General features: G+C 39.4%; 1 protein-coding gene across 2 annotated transcripts; it reads right to left on the bottom strand.

The window, feature by feature from the left end:
* Window positions 1-4,875: 4,875 nt before the first annotated feature.
* Window positions 4,876-20,164, bottom strand: LOC118583996 (zinc finger protein 431-like). 2 transcript variants are annotated; one of them, XM_036187873.1, is made up of 6 exons: window positions 20,044-20,164; window positions 9,458-9,584; window positions 9,211-9,271; window positions 8,575-8,658; window positions 6,578-7,968; window positions 4,876-6,169 (listed from the first exon to the last, which is right to left on the bottom strand). In XM_036187873.1, exons 1-5 carry the CDS (start codon window positions 20,068-20,070, stop codon window positions 6,579-6,581), a joined length of 1,689 nt encoding a protein of 562 aa, XP_036043766.1. In that variant the 5' UTR covers window positions 20,071-20,164; the 3' UTR covers window positions 4,876-6,169; window position 6,578. The 2 variants fall into 2 exon arrangements, with proteins under 2 accessions (XP_036043766.1, XP_036043767.1); XM_036187874.1 differs by having other exon boundaries at window positions 4,876-6,829; window positions 6,914-7,968.
* Window positions 20,165-25,086: the final 4,922 nt, after the last annotated feature.

Here is a 25,086-nt window from a genome sequence, read left to right as displayed (position 1 = left end):
GGAGTTAAAGGAGCTAGTTAGCAATCATGGTTCCTGGCAATGTAATCTGTATCCTCTGTAACAACACCCAGTGCTCTTAATTGCTAAAATATCTCTCAAGCCATCTTTCTTATTTAACATTTATTTTTATACATTTTAATTAAAGCATATTACATCACTTTCCCTCTTCCTTGTCCTCTCTCATCCCTTCCCAAATTCTTCCCTTCCAATTCCTTCCCTGTTAAATATATGTGAATAAGTGAATATGCAAATAAATGAATAAAATCTGCCAGGTCCATTTCTGTTAGTTGTGGTTTATGCTTTCAGAACTGCACTTGCTGGTGTTTTTTTCGTTTGGTTTTGTTTTGTTTGTTTGGGTTTTTTTTTTTTGTTTGCTTGTTTTGTTTTTTGTTTTGAGACAGGGTTTCTCTGTGTAGCTTTGGAGCCTGTCCTGGAACTCACTCTGTAGACCAGACTGTCCTGGAACTCACAGTGATCTGCTGGCCTCTGCCTCCTGGGAATAAAGACTCTGCCTCCTGGGATTAAAGGCATGTGCCCATCATGCCTGGCTGTACATGCTGTTTGGGATACACAGATCAAGAGCTCATCTCTGCCTGAGACTAATTCACCCACTTGCAGGAGAGAATTTTACTCTTGAGCAACATGAGTCTGATCCTAAAGTGACCTAGGCTGCCTTGGACAGAAAACATTACTAACAATAGAAAACTTGGGAATGGTAAATACCTCAGCTAACACTTGCTGCTGCTATGGCCCTGAAGTTCTAGAGCTTCAGGGAAGACTGTGGACACTATCCTGAGCCAGTCACAGTGTCCCTAGGTTTCACGGTCCTCTGAACATACCCCACTGACCATTCTCATCTTGGATGATTTTGAAATTGTGAAATTCCTCTTCCCATTTTCTAAGTACCATGATTAAAGGCCTATGCCACCATACCTGTCTTAAGTAGCTTCCACTTCATTTAGTGAATCATTACAATGGTGAGTTGAGTAACATGAGCAGTTACATTTAAGTATATTCAAAAACCATTTATCTCTGTATGCCTGGGTTTCACCATCTGCAGAACAAGGACAATACTCTGCCCGAGTGCCTTGATGCACTATAGTAGACTTAAAGAAAAACAATATTGCTCATAGTTAGAAGACAGTGGGCTTTAATGCAGGAGGGCTTCATTGGATGGGAGCCTTCTTCTGTTACTGGAGTAGGACCAGAGCCTGTGTCCTGGCTATCCTAATGAACCAGGCTCAACATTCACCCTTATTAAGCCAATTAAAAGAACCAAGTTATACTAGGTGGTGCTTGTGCATGCCTTTAATCCTAACATTTGTGAGGCAGACACAGCTGGATCTCTGTATATTCAAGGCTAGCCTGGTCTACAGAGCTAGTTCCAGGACAGCCAAGTCTACACAAAAAAATGTCTTATACCACTCCCCAAAGAACCACATTAGTTGTCTATGATATCCCCAACTATAATTCAGGTACACTGGAGACAAGGTGGGTAAATCTCTCTGATATTCTAGAAGAGCCTAGTCTATACAGTGAATTCCAGGATAGCCAGAGATTCACAATAACACTATTATTTAAAATAAAAGAAAACAAGAGAAAAGAAAAAGGACCAAATTAATAAAAATTGTAAATGTGACATTTTCTCAGTGGGACTAATTTGGAACCATAATGAATATATAAGGTAATTAATCCATTCTTATGGTCCTAAAAGGTTTAGATAGATGGCAAGAGATATGGACAACTAAGTAACATAACTAAGTCATATAATAAAATATATATATGTCTCTTAAAATATCCTGCTAGGCAGGGAGGGACCAGGGATTGATGGAGTGGAGACTGAGGAGCTTTAAGGACCCAGTAGGGACTACAAAGTGGAGGCTGCAGGGTATTGTCACTGACAGCTACAAGAGTTGCCAAAAACAGCAAAGAGTGAAGACCTAGAGGGGGCTGACCCACCACAACTGAGTGGGTACCGAGTACAGTTCATGCCAGCTTGTCCTCAGCTACACTCCAAGCACTGCTCTCTGGCATTTTACCTTCAAGCTTTCACACCCAAAATTCCCTCCATAACAATTCTTCCAAACTCCACAGCTCTTTGTAAATTCCTGATTGCCTTAGCAGTAGAGGGACTTCAAGTCTCAGGCTCTCCTGACAACCTAGATGTCATCTAGAGTCACCACCATTCAGAGGTCTTAACTGAAGGCTTTGCAGGCACTAGGAAAGCAGAATATCATCCTATTCAGACAAGTCAGACTTCATGTCTACAAGTTCCTTTTCTCTCTTACAGGAGGTATTAACTCAGGCAGGCATACACCTGACATGTGAGCTTCTGGAATCCTATTGCTGCCAATTTACCAAACAGGAGATAAACCCACTCTTGTGGCTTTGGTTAAACGGTTAACCACCATACAAAGACTTTTACTGTCAGTTTCTGTCCTGATTATTTTTGGTACTTTCCCTCATTTTGTGGATATTTGGGCTTGGAAAATTCTTTAAGCATCAAGTCTAAGTTTCTGATGCTATCAATCATATTTCTTTCTGAGTGATCATGGCTGAGGTAAAGATAAATTTAGATCAGCCATTCAAATCTTAGTAGTATAAATAACACATTCATGGAGCTGAATAGAAGGCTCAACACTGAGAACACTGATTGCTCTTCCATAGGGTGTGACTTTAATTTCCAGCACTCATACCATAGCTTACAACTGTCTATACCTCCAGTCACATGGGATCAGACACCATCTTTTGTTCAACACTGTTACCTGGCATGCACTTACACTCACTGGCAAAATTTATACCCCTAAATTAAATTTCATTGTTTTTTAAGATAACAGACACATAAAGAAAATCTTTTTTTACACTATGGAATCACATGTAGAAGTAAGAGAAAAACTTGTAGGAACAATATGGTTCATCCAGAGATAGAAATCAAGTCATCAGGCTTAACAGCAACCAACTTTACTTAATGAGGCAATTCTCTAGCATTTAATTGTGGTTCTGAGAAAGTGTTATGTTTACAATCTGAAAAGAAGACAATAGTTTACTGATGACCTATTTCTATTCATCTTATTTGTGTGCCAGTGGATGGCTCAGTGGGAAAGGTCTGTGATGTGCGAGGTTGGAAACCTGACCTTAAAAATCAACATGTAAAGAGGATAAAAAGTAGACACCACAAAGCTGTCTTTTGCTCTCCCATAGTCACATTATGCACACACCATAAATGTTTTGTTATGAAATGAATCTTAGTGTCATTACATTACCTGGCATCTCTGGATTATTCCCTTAGAAGGGAATACTTCAACAGGAAATGCCAAATGGTTAACTAGGGGGAACAGGGAGAAGCATGGAACATCCGCAGAACATCAAGCTATGGTATGAAATACACAGTTGATTGCTGATTATCCTACTTTATTACATCTCTACCAGATAATAAAAATACTGCTTTGAATACACACATGAGGTATTTAATGTTTCTTATATTCTCTCCTATTAAGCATTTTAACATTAACATTGTGAAATTGTGTTGACAAAACAGCACACACTGGCAGTACATCATCTACTCTTGGACTTGTCTCAGGAAGTGGACACATGAGGATCATGAGTTCAAATGTATCCTTGAATCATTACTGACATCCAAGCCAGGCTGAATAAGAAACAACAAAATCTCAAGGCAATTTGTGAAAATATGAAAAACAAAATGAGGAGCAATAACCCACCACCCTTCCACAGACACTCTTACTTAAAAAGTATGATCACACACTGCATGATATATCAATAAACAATGGGCCACTTAGATGAGGATCCCATTCCTCATACATTACAGCATAAAAATACATATCACTAAGCAAAAGCACAATAGAAGATGAACAAAAGCCACTGAAGAATTTAGGAAACCCAAAATAAACTTCACTAAATGGATTTGCCACACATATAGCACACTTTAGTTTCCACCTCAAATGTTTCAAAATGGAAACCATAATGCAGGGTCTCCACCAATAGTCTTGAGTGAACATAGGAAGTAATTTACTTCCTTCAAGGCTATGATGAAATATAAATGAAACAATATTTTTTTTTCTTGAAGCCATGGACAACTGTGATGTCTAAAGGTTTTACCAAATCATTTACATGAACAGGGGTTTTCTCTTGTATGAGTTTGTTCCAATTCCCTGACTTCAAAATGATATAAATAGGTTTTAAAATACTTACAGGGCTAGACAAATGGACAGGCAGACAGGAAAAGTACATTCTAAGGTCCAAGGTCTGGTTTTTGACAACTTCCTGTAATTCTTGCTAAAATAAGATCCAAGGGTCTAACATTATTGGGTACTAGCATGCACATTCACATACCCACACAAATATACACTGACATCACATAATTACAATTAAAATAACTCTTTAAACAAACAATTATTCACTGATGAAAGTTTTTCTCTTCTAAGCATTAATTCCTATAACACAGGTGTTGAGGTATCTAACAGTTTACTTTCAGAGCTCTTCTTCATCATGAACTGTTTCAAGTAACAGAAAACAAACATGTAGACTTGAAGTGAAAGAAATCAACCCTTCTAAATAGGTGGTATCATTTGGGAAGATTTAGAAAATGCTGCCCTGCAGGAGGAAATATGTCAGTAGGGGCAGGCTTTGAGAATTTACATCCACACACCATTTCCTGTTCCAACTCTCTACTTCATGCTGCAGGTTAAGGAGGTGAATTCTTAGCCTCCTGCTTTAGCTGCCAAGTCTGGCATTTGTTGCCATGCCAATTTCATGGTCATCTTGTATCCCTCTGGAACCAAGAGCCAAATTTAACTCTTATAAATTGACATAGACATTATATCATAACAACAGAAAAGGAACTGATACAAATCCATCTAGTTTTACACCTTACTTATTTAATGGAATTAAAGAGAAATATAAAATCTGAAAGAGTTACATTAACATTTAAATTTATAATACAAGAGTTCAAGCTCTGGAGAGAAAGGTACCCTGACTGTCAGAAGTCAGGCTGTACCTACAGCTGTGAAAGGAACGTATCCTGGATATCTACAGCTGTGAGGAGAAAGGTATTCTAATTATTGGGAAGTCAGGCTATACCATAAGCTGTGGAGAAAGGGTACCCTGGATACCTACAGCTCTGAAAAGAAAGGTACCCTGGATACCTAAAGCAGTGAGGAATAAGAAATGCTGACTGTCTGGAAGTCAGGCTACACCCAAAGCTATGTTCCAGTGGGGACTGGTTTCCCCTCAGTATGTGGTTATCCTGCTCCTCTCTGAGAGGGAGCCGTTACAGGGGGGCTCCTCACCACTCTGCTAAGAGAGCTTAGCTTTCCAGTGGAGACATCCATTGCTGCTCTGCTCCACTTCCCTAAGGGTGTTTCCCAGGAGAGTTGTCCATCACTTCTCTGCTGCACTCCACAAAGAGTTTCCCAGCACAGTTGTCCATTTCTTCTGAATTCTGGACCTGATTGTTATTTCTCTGCTTCACTTAAGTAAGGGGGAAACCCAGAAGAAATGTTAGCAGTCTGTTCTGGCTCTGGTTAAAAGTTGCCAACTCTGCTCTCCTCCCTTAATGGAGTTTCCCAGCAGAGTTATCTGTTGCTTCTCTGCTCTATTCCCAGGGACATACCAAGCAGAGATGCCTGTTGCTTCTCTGCTCCACTCCACTAGGAAGTTTCCCAGCAGAGGTGTCCATTGATTCTCTGCTCTGCTCCAACTAGGGAGTTCCTCAGCAGAGATTCTACTCAACTCTGGCAAAAGAAGATCTGCATACAAAACTTATTCAAGAGATTCATTTGGGAGGGAGAGCCCAGGAGAGTGGCTGCCTCTGGCAAAGTGATCCAAACTGAACAGGCACAGAGCTTGTATGGTGCTTTTTAGGGGTTGAGTTTTTTTCAGGGAGATTTTTCAGCATAAGAATTGGTCAGATTTCAATCCCTGAAATTGAAGAAGCTCAGAGATAGGCTGGATTTTGTGCTCAGTGACAGTTGATTTCATGCTTAGGGACTGGTTTGTTTTTCTGCTAATTGATTGGTTGATTCCATGCTCACTTGGTCAGGGGTAGAGTGTGTGTCTTTCATTGGCTCAGGTTTCAGGATCAGAGTGTCTTTCTTTAGCTTGCCATTTTACCCTATAAATAGGGCTTCATAAATCATATTTTTCCATGAGTCTGCAGGGGTAAACAATATTAAAATAGACATCATAAAGTTTGAAAAGATTACTGACACTGTCAAATTATTTTGTACAGCATAAATACTCTTGAGTAACTGAATGCAAGTGTCTTGGATAAAGATTTTATCAAATACTTTGAATGTACTCACTACAAGTACTCAGTCTATATAATACGCAAAGGCTCTAACAGATGGATTACACTCAAAAAGATCTACTCTATAAATTGCAAAACTTTACTACACTGACTATATTTTTAGGGTTTATCTGCAGTATGAATTTTTCTCATGATTTCAAAGACTACTGATACAGGCAAAGGCTTTACTACACTGATGACATCCATAGGGTTTCTCTCCAGTATGTATTCTTTCATGCATTTCAAGAGCATTGTTACAAGTAAAGGCTTTACCTCATTGATTACACTCATAGGGCTTCTCTTCAGTATGTGTTCTTTTATGCCTTTGAAGATGACTGTGTTGTACAAAGGCTTTACCACATAGATTACATTCACAGGATTTCTCTCCAGTATGTGTTCTTCTATGTATTTGGAGATCCCTGTGACATGCAAAGGCTTTATCACATTGATTACATTTGTAGGGTTTCTCTCCATTATGTGTTCTTTTATGCACTTGGAGATAACTGTGATTAGAAAAGGCTTTACTACAAAGATCACATTCATAGGGTTTCTCTCCAGTATGCATACTTTTATGTCTTTGAAGATTATGGTGTAGTGCAAAGGTTTTACCACACTCATTACATTTATAGGGTTTCTCTCCAGTATGTGTTCTTTTATGCCTTTGAAGATGGCTGCGTTGTACAAAGGCTTTATTGCATAGATTACATTCATAGGGTTTCTCACCAGTATGTGTTCTTTTATGTATTTGGAGATCCTTGTGACGTGCAAAGGCTTTACCACATTGATTACATTCATGGGGTTTCTCTCCATTATGTGTTCTTTTATGCATTTGGAGATAACTGTAATGAGAAAAGGCTTTATCACAAAGACTACATTCATAGGGTTTCTTTCCAGTATGCATACTTAAATGTGTTTGAAGATTATGGTGTTGTACAAAGGTTTTACCACATTGATCACATTCATAGGGTTTCTCTCCAGTATGTGTTCTTTCATGCATTTGGAGATAACTATGATGAGAAAAGGCTTTACCACATTGATTGCATTCATAGGGTTTCTCTCCAGTATGTATTCTTTCATGTATTTGAAGACTAATGTGTTGTACAAAGGCTTTACCACACTGATTGCATTCATAGGGTTTCTCTCCAGTATGTGCTCTTTTATGGATTTCAAGAGCATTGTTACGAGTGAAGGCTTTACCACATTGATTGCATTCATAGGGTTTCTCTCCAGTATGTGTTCTTTTATGCATTTGAAGAGCATCCTGACGTTTAAAGGCTTTACCACATTGATTACATTCAAAGGGTTTCTCTCCAGTATGTATTATTTTATGCTTTTTAAGAGTACTGTGCCATTCAAAGGCTTTACCACAATGATTACATTCATAGGGTTTCTCTCCAGTATGTGTTCTTTTATGTCTTTGAAGATGACTGTGTTGTACAAAGTCTTTACCACACTGATTACATATATAGGGTTTCTTTCTAGTATGTGTTATTTTATTCATTTGAAGAGTATTATGAGATCCAAAGGCTTTCCCACATTGATTATCTTCATAGGGTTTCTCTCCAGTATGTGTTCTTTCATGCCTTTGAAGATGACTGTCATGTACAAAAGCTTTATCACATTTAGTATACACAGGTTTCTCTTCAGTATGACCTCTTTCATGCCTACAAGGATAATTGGTACATGTAAGGGCTTTACAATACTCAATACAGGGTTGAATATTTATATCTGTATGAATTAATTTTACAATTAGACCCAATTTTTTTTTGAGCTGAGGATTGAACCCAGGGCCTTGTACTTGCTAAGCTTGCTAAGCAAGCTCTACCACCGAGCTAAATCCCCAACCCTCGACCCAATTTTAAAAAGGATATGATCTTAAGGATTTATCATTGTGTTTACACTCAGGTTGTTCCCCTTCATTAAGGGTTGTTTTGCATCTTTGACAATACCTGTAATGGTAAGGTCCTTTATTACATGGTTCACATTTACTGAACCTTTTTTCTATATTAGGTTTTTTATATATTTGAAGAAAACTGGAAAAACTCAGAGTTTAATCACCCTTATTGCATTCATAAATTTTTCTATACTTTGAGTCATATTACATTTACTAATTGACTAGGACCAACAGAAATATTTACACAGTCCTAGTATTCATAGGGCTTTTCTGCAGTGTGAGTTTGTGGATGTATTAACAATGAAGCTGGAAAACCAATTACTTGTATACTCAATCAAATTCAACAAGTATACTCAACATGGGGAATGCTACATACCTTCTAATTTTTCTGAGAGGTATATTACTTCTGCCCATATCCCTATGCTCATATGGCTTATATCCAAAGTGACATATGATGGACCTAGTAAAGGAAGAATAACAAAAGGTTTCCACATTGAATTCAGTTTGATTTTCTATTCCACATAGAAATTGTGGTATAGGGATCAAGGTTTCTCCACAATAACTGTCCCTCAACTCTTCATTTTAAGAGTCCTACTCATTAAACTTAGCACAGTCACAACAAGTACATGAGTAACAATAGCTTTATTAGGGACTATTTGCTCATTAGAAGGTTTTGGAGACATACTTATTACCTCTTCAACATATATACCATTTGTAATATGAGTAGTATGAAACTAAATAGATTGGCAGTCCTACAGCATAGCTCTCATGGAGCTTTGGTTCAAATGGTGATATCTGTTAAAGCATTGTTTCCTTGTCTTCTTTCTTTAAAAAATGCCTTGCAAATGCAATTTGCCTACCTGAAATTGAGGTATATGGTTTTGTGAGAATTTAGTAATCATCAATGCACATGAAACTCTGCTTATTTACACTGTTGCTTTTGATTAAGCTTACAGGACACATTACCATTTCTTTGGAGGCACATTTGTATCAGCTTGCACATGATAATTACCTTTCATGTCTTCTAGAACTTTGACAATGGTCTTCAATATTATGGTCTTCCCAACTGTACCCTAAAATATAGTACCAGAAAAGGTATGGTATATTATGGAAAATTATGGAAAATTTAGGTAACTATCTTCAGTGAACCTTAAAGCCATGCCTGATTTATTTTCCTTACTCCTCTTTCTAATCAAACATCAAAAACCAAGGAACAGTTGTCTCCTTATTTTAGAATTTGAAGAAAAATTCACTCTTACCTATGGTAGTGAGGTTCCTGTAGGTCTCCAGCATAACATCTTTGTAGAGATTCTTCTGGGAAGGATCCAGCAAAGCCCATTCTCCCCAAGTAAAGTCGATATGTACATCATCATAGGTCACTGCATTCTAAAAAATCCCATACATGTGTACAACAGAAAGCATGATACTGACAACATTGTAAATATGTAGTTCTTTGACAGTATAATCATAAAATTATATGATTTATTATATAATATTCCAAACTTATTCCATGATATAGACATTATAATGTAATCACCAAGTCACTTTGGAAGGAAACTGAATAAGAGGTTCACCTCTGTCATTTCTGTACCAAGTGAATGGGATAACACCTTGCAAGAGAAATGCCTACTAAAACACATAGAGAGACAAGTAAACAGATCCACAGTACAGAGTACACATGAGAGAAATTGTATGAACAATTACTAACTACAAAAGATAAAAATAAGATGGACAAGTTGGGTATATTGGCTTACAACTTTAACCTGTGCACTCAGAAGTCAGAGACAGGTATATCTGCCTCAGAGCTGAATGCCAGCCTAGCCTATGCAGTCAGTTCCAGGACAGTCAGAAGTATATATAAAGACTCCCAATCAATAATCAGTCAAACACACAAAAATATATAGATGGAACCCAGAGTTTTCTGCTAATGTTTCCACAAAGAGTTCTGTATTTATCTTCCAGAAACTTAAAGTGCCCCTATTGAAACTTATAAAAACATCAATCGATTTTACTAAAAGGCACATTTAAACAGTTACATATGGACAGATGAAAACATTAGTAATATAATGTTAATCTTAATTGATCAAGACAGGGCAGAAGAGATGGCTAAGTAGTAAAGAGCTCTTGCTGGTCTTACATATAATTGGACTCAATTTTTTAAAAAATTTATTTATTATGTATACAGTATTCTGCCTGCATGTGTCCCTGCAGGCCAGAAGAGGGCACCAGATCTCATTACAAGTGGTTGTGAGCCACCTTGTGGTTGCTGGGAATTGAACTCAGGACCTCTGGAAGAGCAGTCGGTGCTCTTAACCACTGAGCCATCTCTCCAGCCCCTGATCCAATGTTTTAAAACACCTCTGTTACACTTTCCTCTGAGTTCTACATCCAAAACAGCTTCAAGGGTGCTGGCTGAGATGGAGCAGCCACACAAAATACTCCAGTCAGGACTTAACCATAATTCTAAATATTCTCAGGGTCCTCATTAGATTACCAACACCCTCTATCAGAAGGAAGTATTCTAGAGAACTAAGCCCAAATTCCCTAAAATTGTCAAGGAATGTCTGTTTTCATTTAGAGGGTGTTGTTTAGAAATGTTGGGGAAAAAGAGTAGATTACTGAATCTACTTTAATCCAAAAAAACAACTGTTAATCTCAAAATATTTTACATTGGGATATATTTTAGTTAACTGATACAAATTTAAAGTCAAATTTCTTAAACTATCTGTATATTTGTACTCTTGTTTAAGGTATTCTGTTAATGCAGCTCATTTAAAGATATAAGGTAAAATTTGGGGTTTTTAAAGCTATTATTATACACTATATAGGATAATCAAGAAACATAGGTTAGTAGTCATTTATGATTATCAAATTTATAGATATATTAAAAATGCTATCAAGATCATTTTAGATATTCTTCAGCTACTTCAAAGAACTATAGAATATGGCATTTAAACTGTTTTTTGTTTTTTTTTTAACCAAGAATTTTTCATGACAATGAGACACATCTGCTCCTGGCAGCACCAAGTTACTTCAGATGATGGGCATTAAATAAACTCCTTATGGACTTGCTTTCAATGTGGCAAGGCTAAACATTTGAGCAAGAAACAGCTGTTGCCTGAACTGCTTGACAGTATGCTGTATAAACTAGACATACAGGACCCACAGGAAAGAGACCACTAAACTTTGCCTAAACAAGGCAGGATGGTCCTTCAAGGTTCTTCCTTCACAGAAGAAACTGACAGATATTCTGCAGGACACTGAGGAAAACGATTGACAAACTTTGGCAATACAGGTGGGAAGTCCTTCAAATTTCCTGCTTCACTAAAAGTCTGCCAGATATTCTGGACCTATAAGCTGAAGATGGATGCTACACATTACAGGAAAACATTGGGTGAATGTCCAGGCAGCCAGATGTCTCTGTCATTTCTAGTGTTTTGTAAGTTGTGTGCAATGCACTTCCTGTATACTCAGGTAATATTATATCCTTCTGAAGACTTTGATGGAGTTGAAGACTGAATAATTATAGTTTCCCTTAGTTATGATAAAAGGTAAATTAGATATAAAACTTTAGACTCACAAAGACATGATACATGATAGAGTATTTTATTTTTGCCGAATACAAATACACTGAATATTGTAACTGACTCTTACTCAATAACTGTTTTTGCTGTATATAATTGTACTATGTTAAAGATAAAACCTCCCATTTTGATTAGACAGAAATGGGAAAATGCTATTGGATGTTTTTCTGTATGTTGTGAATATGTGTTGCTCTCACTGGTTGATAATAAAAGATGATTTGGTCTATAGCCAGGCAGAATACAATGGTGGAAAAGCCAAATGGAGATACAGGGAGGTGAGCAGAGTCAGAGGAAATGCCAACCAGCTGTAGAGCAAGCAGGACACATAAAAATGAGGTAACAAGCCATGAGCTATGTGGAAAGAATAAACAGAAATATGGGTAAATTTAAATGTAAGAATTAACTAGTAACAAGCTTGAGCTAATGGCCAAGCATTTATAATTAATATAAGCCTCTGTGTATTTGGGGAAATAGCTGGGGGATGTGGTGGGGCAGAGAATTCCTGTATATACATTAGGACTATCTTAACTTTAAAATGGAAATTAAAAAATATTTTGTCAAATGGAAATCAAAAATGCTTTGGAGAAGAGTTTTTGCTCTTGTTCCCACAGGAGATGAGAGGCTGTAGATTCCTCCAGGAATGAGATAGATCAGATTTGATCAGGAGAAACCTCCTGAATCTTGACAGGTGATAATCTACCATCAAAAATTATAGCTGGTCTTCCCAGGACTTGGCCATTATCTCAAATATCAATTGCAGATCCTAAAAATGCCTTCACCCAGAGACAACAGGAAGCAGTTTGGAGACTACAATGCCCATATTCCCAGAAAGGGTTTGGAAGGCTTTTGGTTATCTGGTGGGTTATGGATGTGTGTTATCATTTAGAGGTTTATAGGAATATAGGATTAAAAAAACAACGACTAGTTTCAGATATTTTGCACTGGCATGGACTTTGGAATATGGAAAAAATTAAAAGTAAATTTTGTGCATTACCCCAAACAAGAGTAGAAACATATATATATATGTTTCTACTCTTGTTTGGGGTAATGCACTAATGCATCTCACTTTAAAATGCAGTGTTTAATTAAAAATGAGGTTAGTAGTTAATCTATAATAGCTAAACTAGTAGTCACTTTAGGTTTTATTCAAAGTTAAACATGCATAGTTTAGATAGATAAATGATCTTCAAACACTTAAAAGACCTATAGAATATGGCATTTAAAATGTTTCATAAACATAAGTTTTTTGATAATATTAAAAGGTTTTGTTAACATCACATGACAATGAGACACATGTGCTTCTGGCAGTAGCAATTTACTTCATATTAAGGAAGAAGTATACTGAAGAAAGTCCATAGGACTGCACTTTCATCGTGGCAAGATTAGTCATTTGGACAAGAAATTGCTTTTGTCTTGATTGCTTAACAGTGTGCTGGCAGACTGGACATAGATGACCCAGAGGAAAGTGACTGATGAACTTTGCCAATACAAGGCAGGCCAGTCGTTCAAATTTCCTGCTTCACTAAAATGTCTTCTAGATACTCTAGGCCTATAGGCTGAAGACTAGGCCTGTAGGCAGAAGCTGGGTGCCCCAACTTCGCAGAACTTTGGGTGATTACCCTGGCAGATGTCTCTGTTGTTAGATAATATTAATTCCTTCTGGTTTTTTTTTTTTTTTTTTTTTTTTTTGGTTTTTCAAGACAGGGTTTCTCTGTGTAGCTTTGCACCTTTCCTGAAACTTGCTTTGGAGACCAGGCTGGCCTCGAACTCACAGATATCCGCCTGCCTCTGCCTCCCAAGTGCTGGGATTAAAGACGTGCACCACCAATGCCTGGCAACACCTAACTTCTTACCTAAGCACTTCTTAGAATGTAGACTGAGTACATAGATCCCCTTTTTAATATACTAAGTGGTCATTAGCACTCAGTTGATCTCCTCTTTTAACACTCCCATTTTGGATTGTAAAAGAAATCTTGCTGGTCACTGCCTGAGGAAAATTCTTACCTACCTTTATGACCCCATAGAATTCAATTCCTGGTGGCCTTGCTCTAGCAGAGGATTGCTATTGCTTGGGTTTATAACTGGATTCCTGGGAGACTTGGGGGAAATGTAGAGAACTTAGAGGGGGACAACTGAGAGGGGTAAGGAGGATTTTGACCAGAGACAATGTGTGGACAAGATGGAAGATGAGGAAGAGCCAGATGGGGAAGTATTAGCTAGGGAAGAATCAGATGACAAGGACCTAGATGAGGCAGAATTAAGACAAGAGAATTAAGATAGAACTTAGAGGGAGCAGTAGATAAATACAGACAGAAATCAGGCAAGAAAGAAGCTAGGCATGAGAACAGAACTGAAGCTGTGTAAAGAGGATGTTATGCCAGAGGAATTAAAGCAAGTGGACTATAGAGCTTGGTGTGCTGAGATTCTATTTCACAAAAATAGTCCTCGCCATTCATAGTTTCCTCTCCTGAGCCCCTGGGATGTATAGTATTAAGGCTCATCCTTCTAGTATTAAACAAGAGGACTGGAGTTAGGTCATCAGAGGGAGAAGGGAAAGACATAAACAAAACAAAGGACCTTTTGAAAAACACATGGAAAGCTGGAGAGATGGCTCAGAGGTTAAGAACACTGGCTGCTCTTCCAGACATCCTGAGTTCAATTCCCAGCAACCACATGGTGGCCCACAATCATCTATAACAGGATCTGATACCTTCCTCTGGCATGCAGGTGTACATGTACAGAGGTCATACATAAAATACAAATAAATAACGTTCAAAAAACACATGGAAACTACGATACTTTAATATCACTAACATATACTCACATGCAGAAAACCACAAACACACACATGGGAAGCAAAATGAGGAGAGAAGAGAGAGACAGAATTAAAATGGAGTTACTCTGAAAAAGAGCAGCAATACCCCTACAAAACACCAGAGGGTAACAGATAAAAATTCTGTGCCACTTATGAGTTACTTCTTATGGAGCACTTGGCAATTAGGTCCCAAAGACTCCTCCAACATTACACCAAATTGCTCATGGCTATCCTACATGGTAAGACTTTACTGCTGAAGACACCATATGTTTGAGTCATAGAGCATGGCAAACTCAAAGGAGTGAAGAAGCAGAAGCTTTGTCCCTACTGACTTGCTTTCATAGTCCTGGAAGGGACTATGCAAGCTACTGGAAGAGACAAGTAATCATCACCCATGCCAAACTGCAAACACTTCAAGCTACAGTAATGACTGAGACTGCAAGACCTGCCCACTAGTGCAACAGTAACACAAATATCATGGGAGTAAGCAATGACTTCCTGACTGTATCTGAGTCCCTCTCCACAGCATGAAACACATACCTGGCACCACTATCAGACTAAGAACCTAAAAATAGACAAGTCACAAGCCTTAGGGAAGAATGTATTACTATTATGCTACTAAATGGACATAGAATTAAACTGACTTAAAATAACTTACCATTGTACTCACAGCTGAATGGACCTCCCATCCCTCACCTTAAGTGCTTTTAATTAAAGTAGGCTGTGATTGACATGGTGATACATATCTGGCCATGGTGCAGAGAATAAACAACTGGGGAATGCTCAGTCTTAAAGCAACATATACAGCTCAATCCCCTACTAAGTCTCAGGGATCACTGTGGAAGATGTGGTAGAAAGAATATAAAAGGCAGAGGTGTGTTCTGTTCTCCCAGACCCAATCCCCAGAGACTTCTCTCTAGTGCTGGAACAGATCACCAGCTGAAGCCTCCCTTCCTCCTCCCTGTCCACATATCCTGTGGATCCCACAGACCAGCCTCTCTAAATCTCATTGCTGTATCCCAGCCACCAAAACCAGCAGAGCAGGCCAACAAATCAGGCGACACACAGTCATCACACTATCTCAAGATCCAGAGATGAAACAGAAACCAAGGAACATACACATACCCAATAAGGACAAACCCAGACCTATAATCATCCCAACCCAGATGCATAGAAACCAGCACAGGAACATAATCAATAACAGCCAAAGCTTTATGTGTCCACTAGAGCCCAGCTTTCCTGGGCTCTATCACAGCAGGCCCTGAATATTCCCACACACTTGAAGCACAAAAAATGACTTTAGTGCCAACTATATGAAGATGATAGAGGTCCTTAAAGAGGAAAGGAACAAATCCCTTAAAGAAAGCCAGGAAAACACAAACAAACCATTGGAGGAAATGAATGAATTCCTTCAAATAAAGCCAGGAAAAAGGAAACAAACAATTGAAGGAAATGAATAAAATTGTTAAAGACCTGAAAATAGTAATAGAAGCAAGAAAGAAAATACAAATTGAGGGAATTCCGGAGATTCAAAGTTTAGGACTGCAAACAGGAACTACAGGGGCAAGCATCACCAACAGAATGCAAGAGTTGGAAGAGCAAACAGTAGGCACTGAAGATAAGACAGAAAAAATGAAAATACTGGCCGATCCCCTTTCCTTTCTACTTCTACAAGAAGCAGTGAACACAGTTCTTCGGATCTGACACTAACTTTCAACTATTCAGAGGACTACATGACATATATCTGCAGCACTCAGAAGTTGGGAATAAAACTGCCATGAATTGGTGGCCCACCTGGGCTACATAACAAAACAACAAAATAAAATTCCATCAGGATAGTAAGAGAAGGCCTAAGAATTTCAAGTCACTGAAAAACTCTTTGACCTCAGAATGGCATGAGCTGACAACATTTTAACTACATCACTCTGATCCTGTATGGGAAATAACATTTATAAACTTGTACTTCAACTATGGAAATCAAAATGGCAGTTCCTCATAAAACTGGGAGTAGATCTACCCCAAAATGCCAATATACCACTCTTGGGCATACAGCCAAAAGATGCTTCATCCTACCGCAGGGACACCTGCTCAACTATATTCATTGCAGCTTTATTCCTAAAAGTCAGAAACTGGAAACAACGAAGATGTCCCTCAACCAAAGAATGGATAAAGAAAATGTGGTATATTGATACAATGGTGTGTTACACAGTTATTAAAACAAGGACATCATAAAACTTGGAGACAAATGGATGGAACTAGAAAAAAAATTCATTCTCAGTGAGTTAACCGAGACTCAAAAAGACAAACATATTATTAACTCACTTCTAAGTACAAATTAGCTGTAAAGTAAAGGATATTTATGGAGCAATCCACAGACGCAGAAAGGCTAATTAACAACAAGGGCTCCATGATGAGACACACGGATCTTCCCGGAAAGAGGAAACAGAATAGATTTTCTGGATAGAAAGGGGTGGGTGGGGATGAGAACAAGAAAGAGCAGGCTGCAAGGAGAAATGGAGGTAGAGAGAATGGGGAGACCACTGGATGGGAGACAAACTCTGCCAGGAAAGATGTGATCGTGACCAATGTTACCCAGCTACCTATGATTCTATGTGTGTAGAAATGAAATAAACACAGATTTCACAACTACCAAAAAAATAAACTCAAAGTGACCCTTAAACTGTTATGTTTCTGACCCTCAAGCTACTGGTATTTCTTCCAAAGACAGAAGCCCCATGCTCTAATGCTTTCTGTATATGGATGTGATCTCTGCAGCCCCTTATGGCTCCTTGTGGTTTCTGGTGAACCCAGCCCCACTGATGACCAACCCCAAAACAACACAGAAAAATAATTTAAAATCTGCTTCCTGCCACATGGATCATGGCATCAGATGTGGAATCTGCCCTATCCACCTACCCAACACCATGGACACCTGAGAAATCTCTAGCGATCAGAAATACCCTTTGTCCCCTGGAACTGAACTTTACTGAATCACACCATGGTGGCTGGTGGTAGCAGAAAGTTAGAAGCATTCTAATTATGTATTGCTGAAGGATGTCCACATCACCTCTTTCAAACCCTTCCTAAACTATTTGTAACATTTAGAAGACAACCTGAAAGTGGAATGCAATATTCAGAACTTCTAGAAACCAGACCTTCACATTTTCCAATTTCTTTTCCTACCAAACAACACAAGCAATGCTTGTGGGTGCACACTGGATAGTGATATCACAAGCATCACATCCTCCAATGTCAAGGCTACACAGCCACTCCATCCCCAGGAAATCCCACACAGGGAGGCTCAGAGGACAAGGACCACTGCCCAGGTCATCACATGGACCAACAGAACCACAGACTGACTCATGGTCCATTCAAGTCCCAGCAGAAACGACAGCACAGCAGAACTGCTCTGACACCCCACACTCACGATGACATTGCTTGTGATCTTCCTTACAACCCCCTAGAGCAGAAGCAGAGAAGAATCCTGGAAAGAACCTGCAAACTAGTACTGCTATTGCTAAGCCTTGCCAGAGTCCCTCAGCAGCCAATGCAACCAAGCTGGGCCCTCAGAATATTAGCAGCTCCACTAGTGGGTGAGCAGAGACCAAAAGATTCAGGCAGCACAGGCCTTCCCAGCTCTGCCCTTACACACCAGTAAACAGGCCCCAAGTAAGGAAAGTTTGTATTATAGTAGACATTCTTCCACTCTCCCAGAGCACTTTCTGTTCCTCCCCCATGGCACAGGGTCCTTTGTATGCACATTCCATTACACACTCAATGTCCAGTGCAGCCAACTCTTTGCTTCTTAGTTGGGAGTCCTGCATAGGTCACATTCAAACAGTGACAGTTGTTAAAGCAAAAAGGGGGCCATGAATTAAAAAACAATGAGGGGTCATGGTAGGGCATGGAGGCAACAGAGCAACTATGCATATGATGGAGATTTATCTCAAACAATTATTTTGAAAAGTGGAAACAGGCTTTAGGGTCACATGCTCCAGGGACTAGGGATTTGTATGAGAGCACACCAGGAATTACTCACACTTTTTCTCTCCCCTGTTCATCCTAAACCTAGAAAATAATAGTCCTGTTAGGCAGGGCCAAAATGTTTTACAAAGACGCTCTATTTGGGTTGAACTAGTGCAATTGCAGGATTTGATTACATGTTAAGGTCAGTTCTTTACCCAGATTCTTGATTGCCCTGGTCGGTGGACTTCAAGAAATGGCCAGTCAGGGCATTTATTGATGTCTAAAATTGATTACCTGACTCCATATTGCTAAAATCAGCTACTGCCAAAGCAGGAAAGCTCTCGCCCTCCTTCCTGCATTCCTTCTCTGGGCTGTGACTACATCAGCCTCAAAGTTGGCCAGTGAACTCAACTCTTGTACAGGTCCTTCTTCATTTGTAACCCCCAGTAAGTCAGAGAGATTGAGGACACTCATTCACTGGTCTCTTATCCTTCTCACTGACCAGTCAAGGCCCAGCCTAGAAGATATTGCAGAACTGCCTGCCCAGCACTGGGCAGCAGAGGCAGGATTAGGTATTCAGAGTAATTCTTAACTTCATAGATCCAGGCAAGCCTGAGCTACAGGACATATTGCTCTAAACAGAATAAAAAATCAATAGCACTTGAGAAAAAAGGAATGACATTCGTAATGACCAAGAAACATTGGGGAACAGAAACAAATAGAGATAAGAGTAATAATACACATAAAGAAAATGTTAAAATATCAATAGGGAATTTTTTAAATGATAAAAATAATATATTTTCAAGATTAAAAATTTACCTTTATTGACTTTGAAAAAGAATAGGTCCTTACCTAACAAAGGGAAGGCCATTAATAAGAGACTGATTGAATTTGCCTGTAAGTACATGTTGGCTGCTGAGATCTGTAACCTGACACACAAGAGTGCAGACAATGGCCTATTTCTCAAACCTCTAAGCTGACATATTTGTGTGAATGAGGGCTGAAAGTATCTGCACAGAAGAGTCCTCTAATGCAAATTCAATATTCACTACCTCAGGTAACTATCTCAAATTGTACACCCACCAATCTGGTCAGTCTTCATTCACATGACATGAATGAATGAATATATGCTGAGAAAATGCAAATTAACTCCTCCCGCCACAATCAGGACCTTTGTCAGAAAGGTGACTCCAGCAGCTGAGCCTACCCTGTTTCCATCCTGCCATGGATGCACCAAAAGCATGGTGTTGTTAACTACAACTATGTTTCTTCACACAGCTCCCTGTTCCCAATGCTCTGCAAAGATGCAGCCAACAGAGCAAAGTTATCCCAAGGTCTGTGCCAGAGTCAGGGAGCTGCAGGGACCACAGGGGAACTCACAGAGCAGGGAATCTGGCTGCAGATTCACACGCAGCCCTGAGGAGGACCCTCCACACTACTCCAGCACTTCCCCACCTAGGGACAGGAGCCCATCGCTCACCATGGGATGTCTTCCCAGCTCCTCCATGGCCCCTTCACTGCTCCCAGCAGCACAATTCACAGCACGTGGAACACTGGCGGGGGCTCCTCTGCTAGGCCAAACCCACAACCTGCTCCCGGAAGGGCCCTGCACCACTCTGACTGGCATTTCAGCCCCAAGGCCCTGATTGGCTAGTGCGGCTTGAGTGACAAGAGCACCTCCCTTAGAGTTACAGCTTACTTAAAGACACAGCACAATGGTTGCTGACCCTGTCTTCCACCCCAGACCCAGACCTTTTCCAGATCTGTAGAGATATGCATTTCAATAGCACTTGCCCAGGCTTTAATTCCTGACCGGCTATCTTCCTGCACTCCATAGGCACTTCCCCTTCTTCCTCCTGGAAACAATGTGACTAATTTGCACAACCATTTCCTCAATGTGGAATGGAGTGATTCCCTGTCCCACAGGTGGAAGGGTGCCCAGAATATTCACAATTTTAAAGAGAGATTTAAGGGCACAAAAGGAGATGTTTGTTCAGTGGCTTCACGCTGAGGTGAGGAGAACTGAAGGTACTTTTTACAGGTTAGTCACAGGCACTTCAGAGAACAAGGAGAGAAATGCAGGGACCAGATTTTTAAAAAGATGATAGGTTTGTCTCCCACCAGAAGGCTGAATGATGGCTCATTTGCTATGGAAGTTTTCTTCTGGAATTCAGGGCAAAGTCTTGACAATGAATAATAATAAAAAGAGTAGTCTTCAAAGTAAGTTAAGTAGTTAGAGAATAATGGAGCTAGGAAGAATGTCTTTATAAGAACTCATGTTAGCCAGCGCATCTTCTTCCGTGGGCAAGGAGGCGGGGAGGACTGCATTATTCAAGGTTCTCTTCATGAGCAAGACTAGTAAAATTCAATCTCTCCATGTATGTAACAAGAGGATTTATTCGAATGTCCCCCAAACCATGGTCCAGCTAGTCCAACAATGGCTGTCTACCAATGGAAAGTTGAAGACTCCAGCAGTTGTTCAGCCCATGAGTCTGGATGTCTCAGCTGGTCTTCAGTATACTCCAAAATTGAAAGATGTAGGTTCTAATGCTAGTAAGGGAATGAACTTGGTAGCCAGAACTGGGGCAAGCAGGCAAAGTGAGAGAGCTTTCTTCTTCAATATCCTTATATATGTAGTCTGCAACCAGAAGGTATGTCCTACATTAAAAGTGGATCTTATTCTTTGAAGTCTTTTTGGTGTTTTTGAGACAGGGTTTATTTATGTAGCCCTGAAACTCATTCTATAGAACAGGGTGGCTTCAAACTTAGAGAAACTGACTTTTTCTGACTCCTGAATCCCAGTGTTAAAGCTGTGCACTGCCACCAAGATTCTGAAGGTGGATCTCATCACCTCAAATGATCCAGATTGAAGATGGGTCTTTAAGTTCAAAGTTTTAAGAAAATTCCCTGACAGGTGTACCCAACACTTTGGGTTTTAGTTCATTCCATACAGAGTCCGTTTAGGTACCAAAAATAGCCATCACAGCAGCCAAGACAGAGAACTGACAAAGAGTTCTTACCTGCAGGAGGAATGGAGGGCATGGGAGTCATTTCCAAAGCAGTGCTTTTCCTAAACAAAGGAAGCATGGGGACTTACTTAGGGAGCCTGTACACGTTCATGGAGAGTTCTGCCTATTCCTAAGCATGCTCAGTTAGCTAATCCACTTCTGAACATGATCACAGTGGAAAAGCAGGGTCATTTAGGCACATTCGCAGCTCAAAGTCATGCCAGAACACACACACACACACACACACACACACACACACACACACACACACACATATAATCAAAATAATGGAAAGAAATGACTTCTGGTATGTTCATCTTGTACCACAAGGTCTTAGCTGAAAATCAAAGACATGACACTATGAAAGTGGATTGCTTTGGAGCCTATGCTACATGTCAACCTTGATGTTTGACCTGAAAGATAGCTGTACCAATGCCACAATTCTCACAGATACAGAAGACAGAGAACACAGATACAGACAACATCAAGGAATGTCACCTAGCAGCATGGTGTACTCTGCTCTTAGATGAGTGGTTATGATGGGCTCTGTTAACCTCAGAACAAAGCTGCTTTTGCCTCTGAGCAGGCTTGCTCAGAGGAAGGCCACAGCTGATTCTATGCAAGACCAGAGCAGTTCATTTTACCTAGCCCTGGCTGCTGTCTGTTTCAGAGCTGTGACATCACTATAGAAAATCCCATTCTTTCCTTTTTCTAACTTAAAAACATTTTTTTAGTTATATTCCATTTTTTCCTGAATGTGTCTGTGCACAGTACCTAAGAGACCAGAAGAAGGCAGGAGATGCCTTGAACTGGAGTTACAGCAAATGGACAACTACCATGTGGGTTCTAGGAATGTAACCTGGATCCTCTGTAACAACACACAGTGCTATTAACTGCTGGGTCATCTCTCTAGCCCCTCCTTTTTTATTAAATTTTTTCTATAGAACATATTACATCAATTTCCCCTTTTTCTCCTCCCTCCATTTCTTTCCACATACTTCCCTTCCAACTTCCTCCTTGTTCAGTATGTCTGAGTAAGTACACTGAAATATATGAATACATACTACCCAGTCCATTTTTGTTATTTGTTATTTGTATGTATATGGTTTAAGTCTGACCATGTTGTACTTAGGAAGCTCATCCCTGCCAGAGGGTAATTCTCTCATCTGAAGTAGAATTGACTTTTTAATCAGTATAAGGTGTCTGTCACTGCCTAGGCTACCTTGCATAGGAAACATAATCAAGAACAGAAAATTTGGATTGGAAAATACTTAAGAGTACCGAAGAATTTCCAGAGCACTCAGCTTCCATTCCCAGTATATATGGAAGCTCACCACTATCTGTAATTCCAGTTCCAGGGATTCTGACAGCATCTCCTGGCCTCCATAGTCACAAAGCATGAATGGAGTACAAAGACATGCATAAGGGAAAAAAGCCATACATATAAAATAATGACTGAAATTAGATTTGTTTTTTTAAAAAGCCACAACAACAAAAACCATAAGAAGAGATGACTTGCATCATAAAACTTAATTTTCAAACTGTGTGTGGTGGTGAACTCTTTTAATATAGAATTTCAGACACAGAGGCAGGAAGATAACTGGAGTTTTAAAGCATGTGCTACATAGAGAACTTTAACACACACACACACACACACACACACACACACACACACACACACACACACACCATCCACATAATAAAGAGCACAAGAGGTTTGGGACCACATCTCTTAAAGTCATTTCAGCTGCCAGCCCCTTGTTCCCTGTGAAATCATTCTCAGAAATGAATATATCCAAGCACAGTAGCAGAACCAGGCCGATCTCCATGAATTCACGCCTACTTAGCCTACAGAGTGAGTATGAGAGTAGGACATGTCTAAATAACACACACACACACACACACACACACATATGTGTGTGTGTGTGTGTGTGTGTGTGTGTGTGTGTGTGTGAATATAATTTTGGTTTGTTGTTTCAGACAGGATCTCATTAGAAAGCTCCAGCTGACCTGGAACTCCTTATGTATAGTTTAATGAACAGTATATACATTGAATCTTATAAAACAAATTATGGTAAATACGTCATTCTATAACATTGCCTCATTATTCAAAGTATGACAGTTTTGTATACAAGAGGGAGTTTCCAAACAATTTTTACTTCACATTTACTTATATTTGAAGAGAACTGGAAGTGGGGGAAATTTTACTTTGTTTACATGCCTATAGGTTATTTTTCTTCATCCAATCATTCTATGGAATCAATAGCAATCTTTTCTTGAACTCTTTATATTTTAGAAACATTTTAACTACTGTGTAAATTGAGCTGATTGCACATTTTGTGTTAATGCTAAGATTCCAACTTTTATAGCTTAAACAATTTCTATTAAAGTAAATATTCTAGCTACCAGTAAACCAATGAATTTTTTAAATCTATTATGTATACAGTGTTCTGCTTCCATGATGCCTACAAGCCAGAAGAGGGCACAGGATCTCATTATAGATGGTTGTGAGCCACCATGTAGTTTCTGGGAATTGAACTCAGAACCTCTGAAAAAGCAGCCAGTGCTCTTAACCTCTGAGCCATTTCTCCAGCCCAAACCAATGAGTCATTAAGGGGAAACCCACAGAGACAGCTGACCACTGCTCCTAGGAGCTCATAGACTGCTGATCCACAGCTAGGGAGCCTGCATGGGACTGACCTAGGCCCTCTGCATGTGTGTGACAGTTGTGTAGCTTGATGTGTTTGTGGGGCTCCAAGCACTGGGATCAGGACCTCTCCCTGGTGCTTGATCTGGCTTTTGGGAACCTATTCCCCATGTTGGATTTTCTCTCCCAATATTGATGCAGGGGGAGGATCTTGGTCCTGCCTCAACTTGATGTGACATGCTTTGTTGACACCCAAGGGAGGCCTGCACCTTTTTGAATGGAGAGGAGGAGTGGATGGGGGTTTAGTGGAGGTGGTGTCAGGGAACAGGAAGAGAGTAGGGAGGTGAAACTGCAGTTGGGACATAAACTAAATGAAAAACTTAAAGTAATAAATAAAAAAAGAATGTTTTCCTAAAATTGTTAAAAATTTTCCAAGTATTGCATTGAAGTTTTTGGAAGATGACACTTGTTCTTATTTTTCTGGGATCCAAAAAGGAAAAGCAAGTCATTGAAACACAATTATAGTATTATTTGTTGTGCTATCAACAAATTGTGTTAAATAGTAGTAATTGTTATGTTACATGATATACTGAATGAATGAATATACTGGATTCCTAGGTCTTCTATTAACAACACAGAAGGACCAACTACACAAGTCTGTGCATAGTAGGAGTCATTGTTCATGGTATCAAAAGTAGAATTAGAAGAGTGTTTCTTGAAGATTTCCTCTCTGAAGGGTAACGAATCTGGTACTAAGTATTAATGTTCACAAGGAAACATGATATGTTCTCCTATTTTTTAAGCTAGGTGAGGAAACAGTGAAGCCATACTATTGAGAAAGGCTAAAAGTATAATTTGGTTTCCACAC

Source organism: Onychomys torridus, chromosome 5 (assembly GCF_903995425.1).
Source record: "Onychomys torridus chromosome 5, mOncTor1.1, whole genome shotgun sequence".
In the NCBI taxonomy this organism is placed as follows: Eukaryota; Metazoa; Chordata; class Mammalia; order Rodentia; family Cricetidae; genus Onychomys; species Onychomys torridus.
The sequence above is the reverse complement of the archived record's forward strand: the minus strand, read 5'-3'. Positions and strand labels throughout refer to the sequence as shown.

Bases quoted from the DNA above. Each gene is read 5' to 3' on its own strand.
- LOC118583996 (XM_036187873.1), bottom strand. From the start codon at position 20,070: ATGGAGGAGCTGGGAAGACATCCCATG. The intron at 9,272-9,457 runs GTAAGAGTGAAT...ACTATATTTTAG, and splicing joins CAGGAACCTCACTACCATAG to GGTACAGTTGGGAAGACCAT. The intron at 7,969-8,574 runs GTATGTAGCATT...TTATCCTTGTAG, and splicing joins CCTCTCAGAAAAATTAGAAG to GCATGAAAGAGGTCATACTG.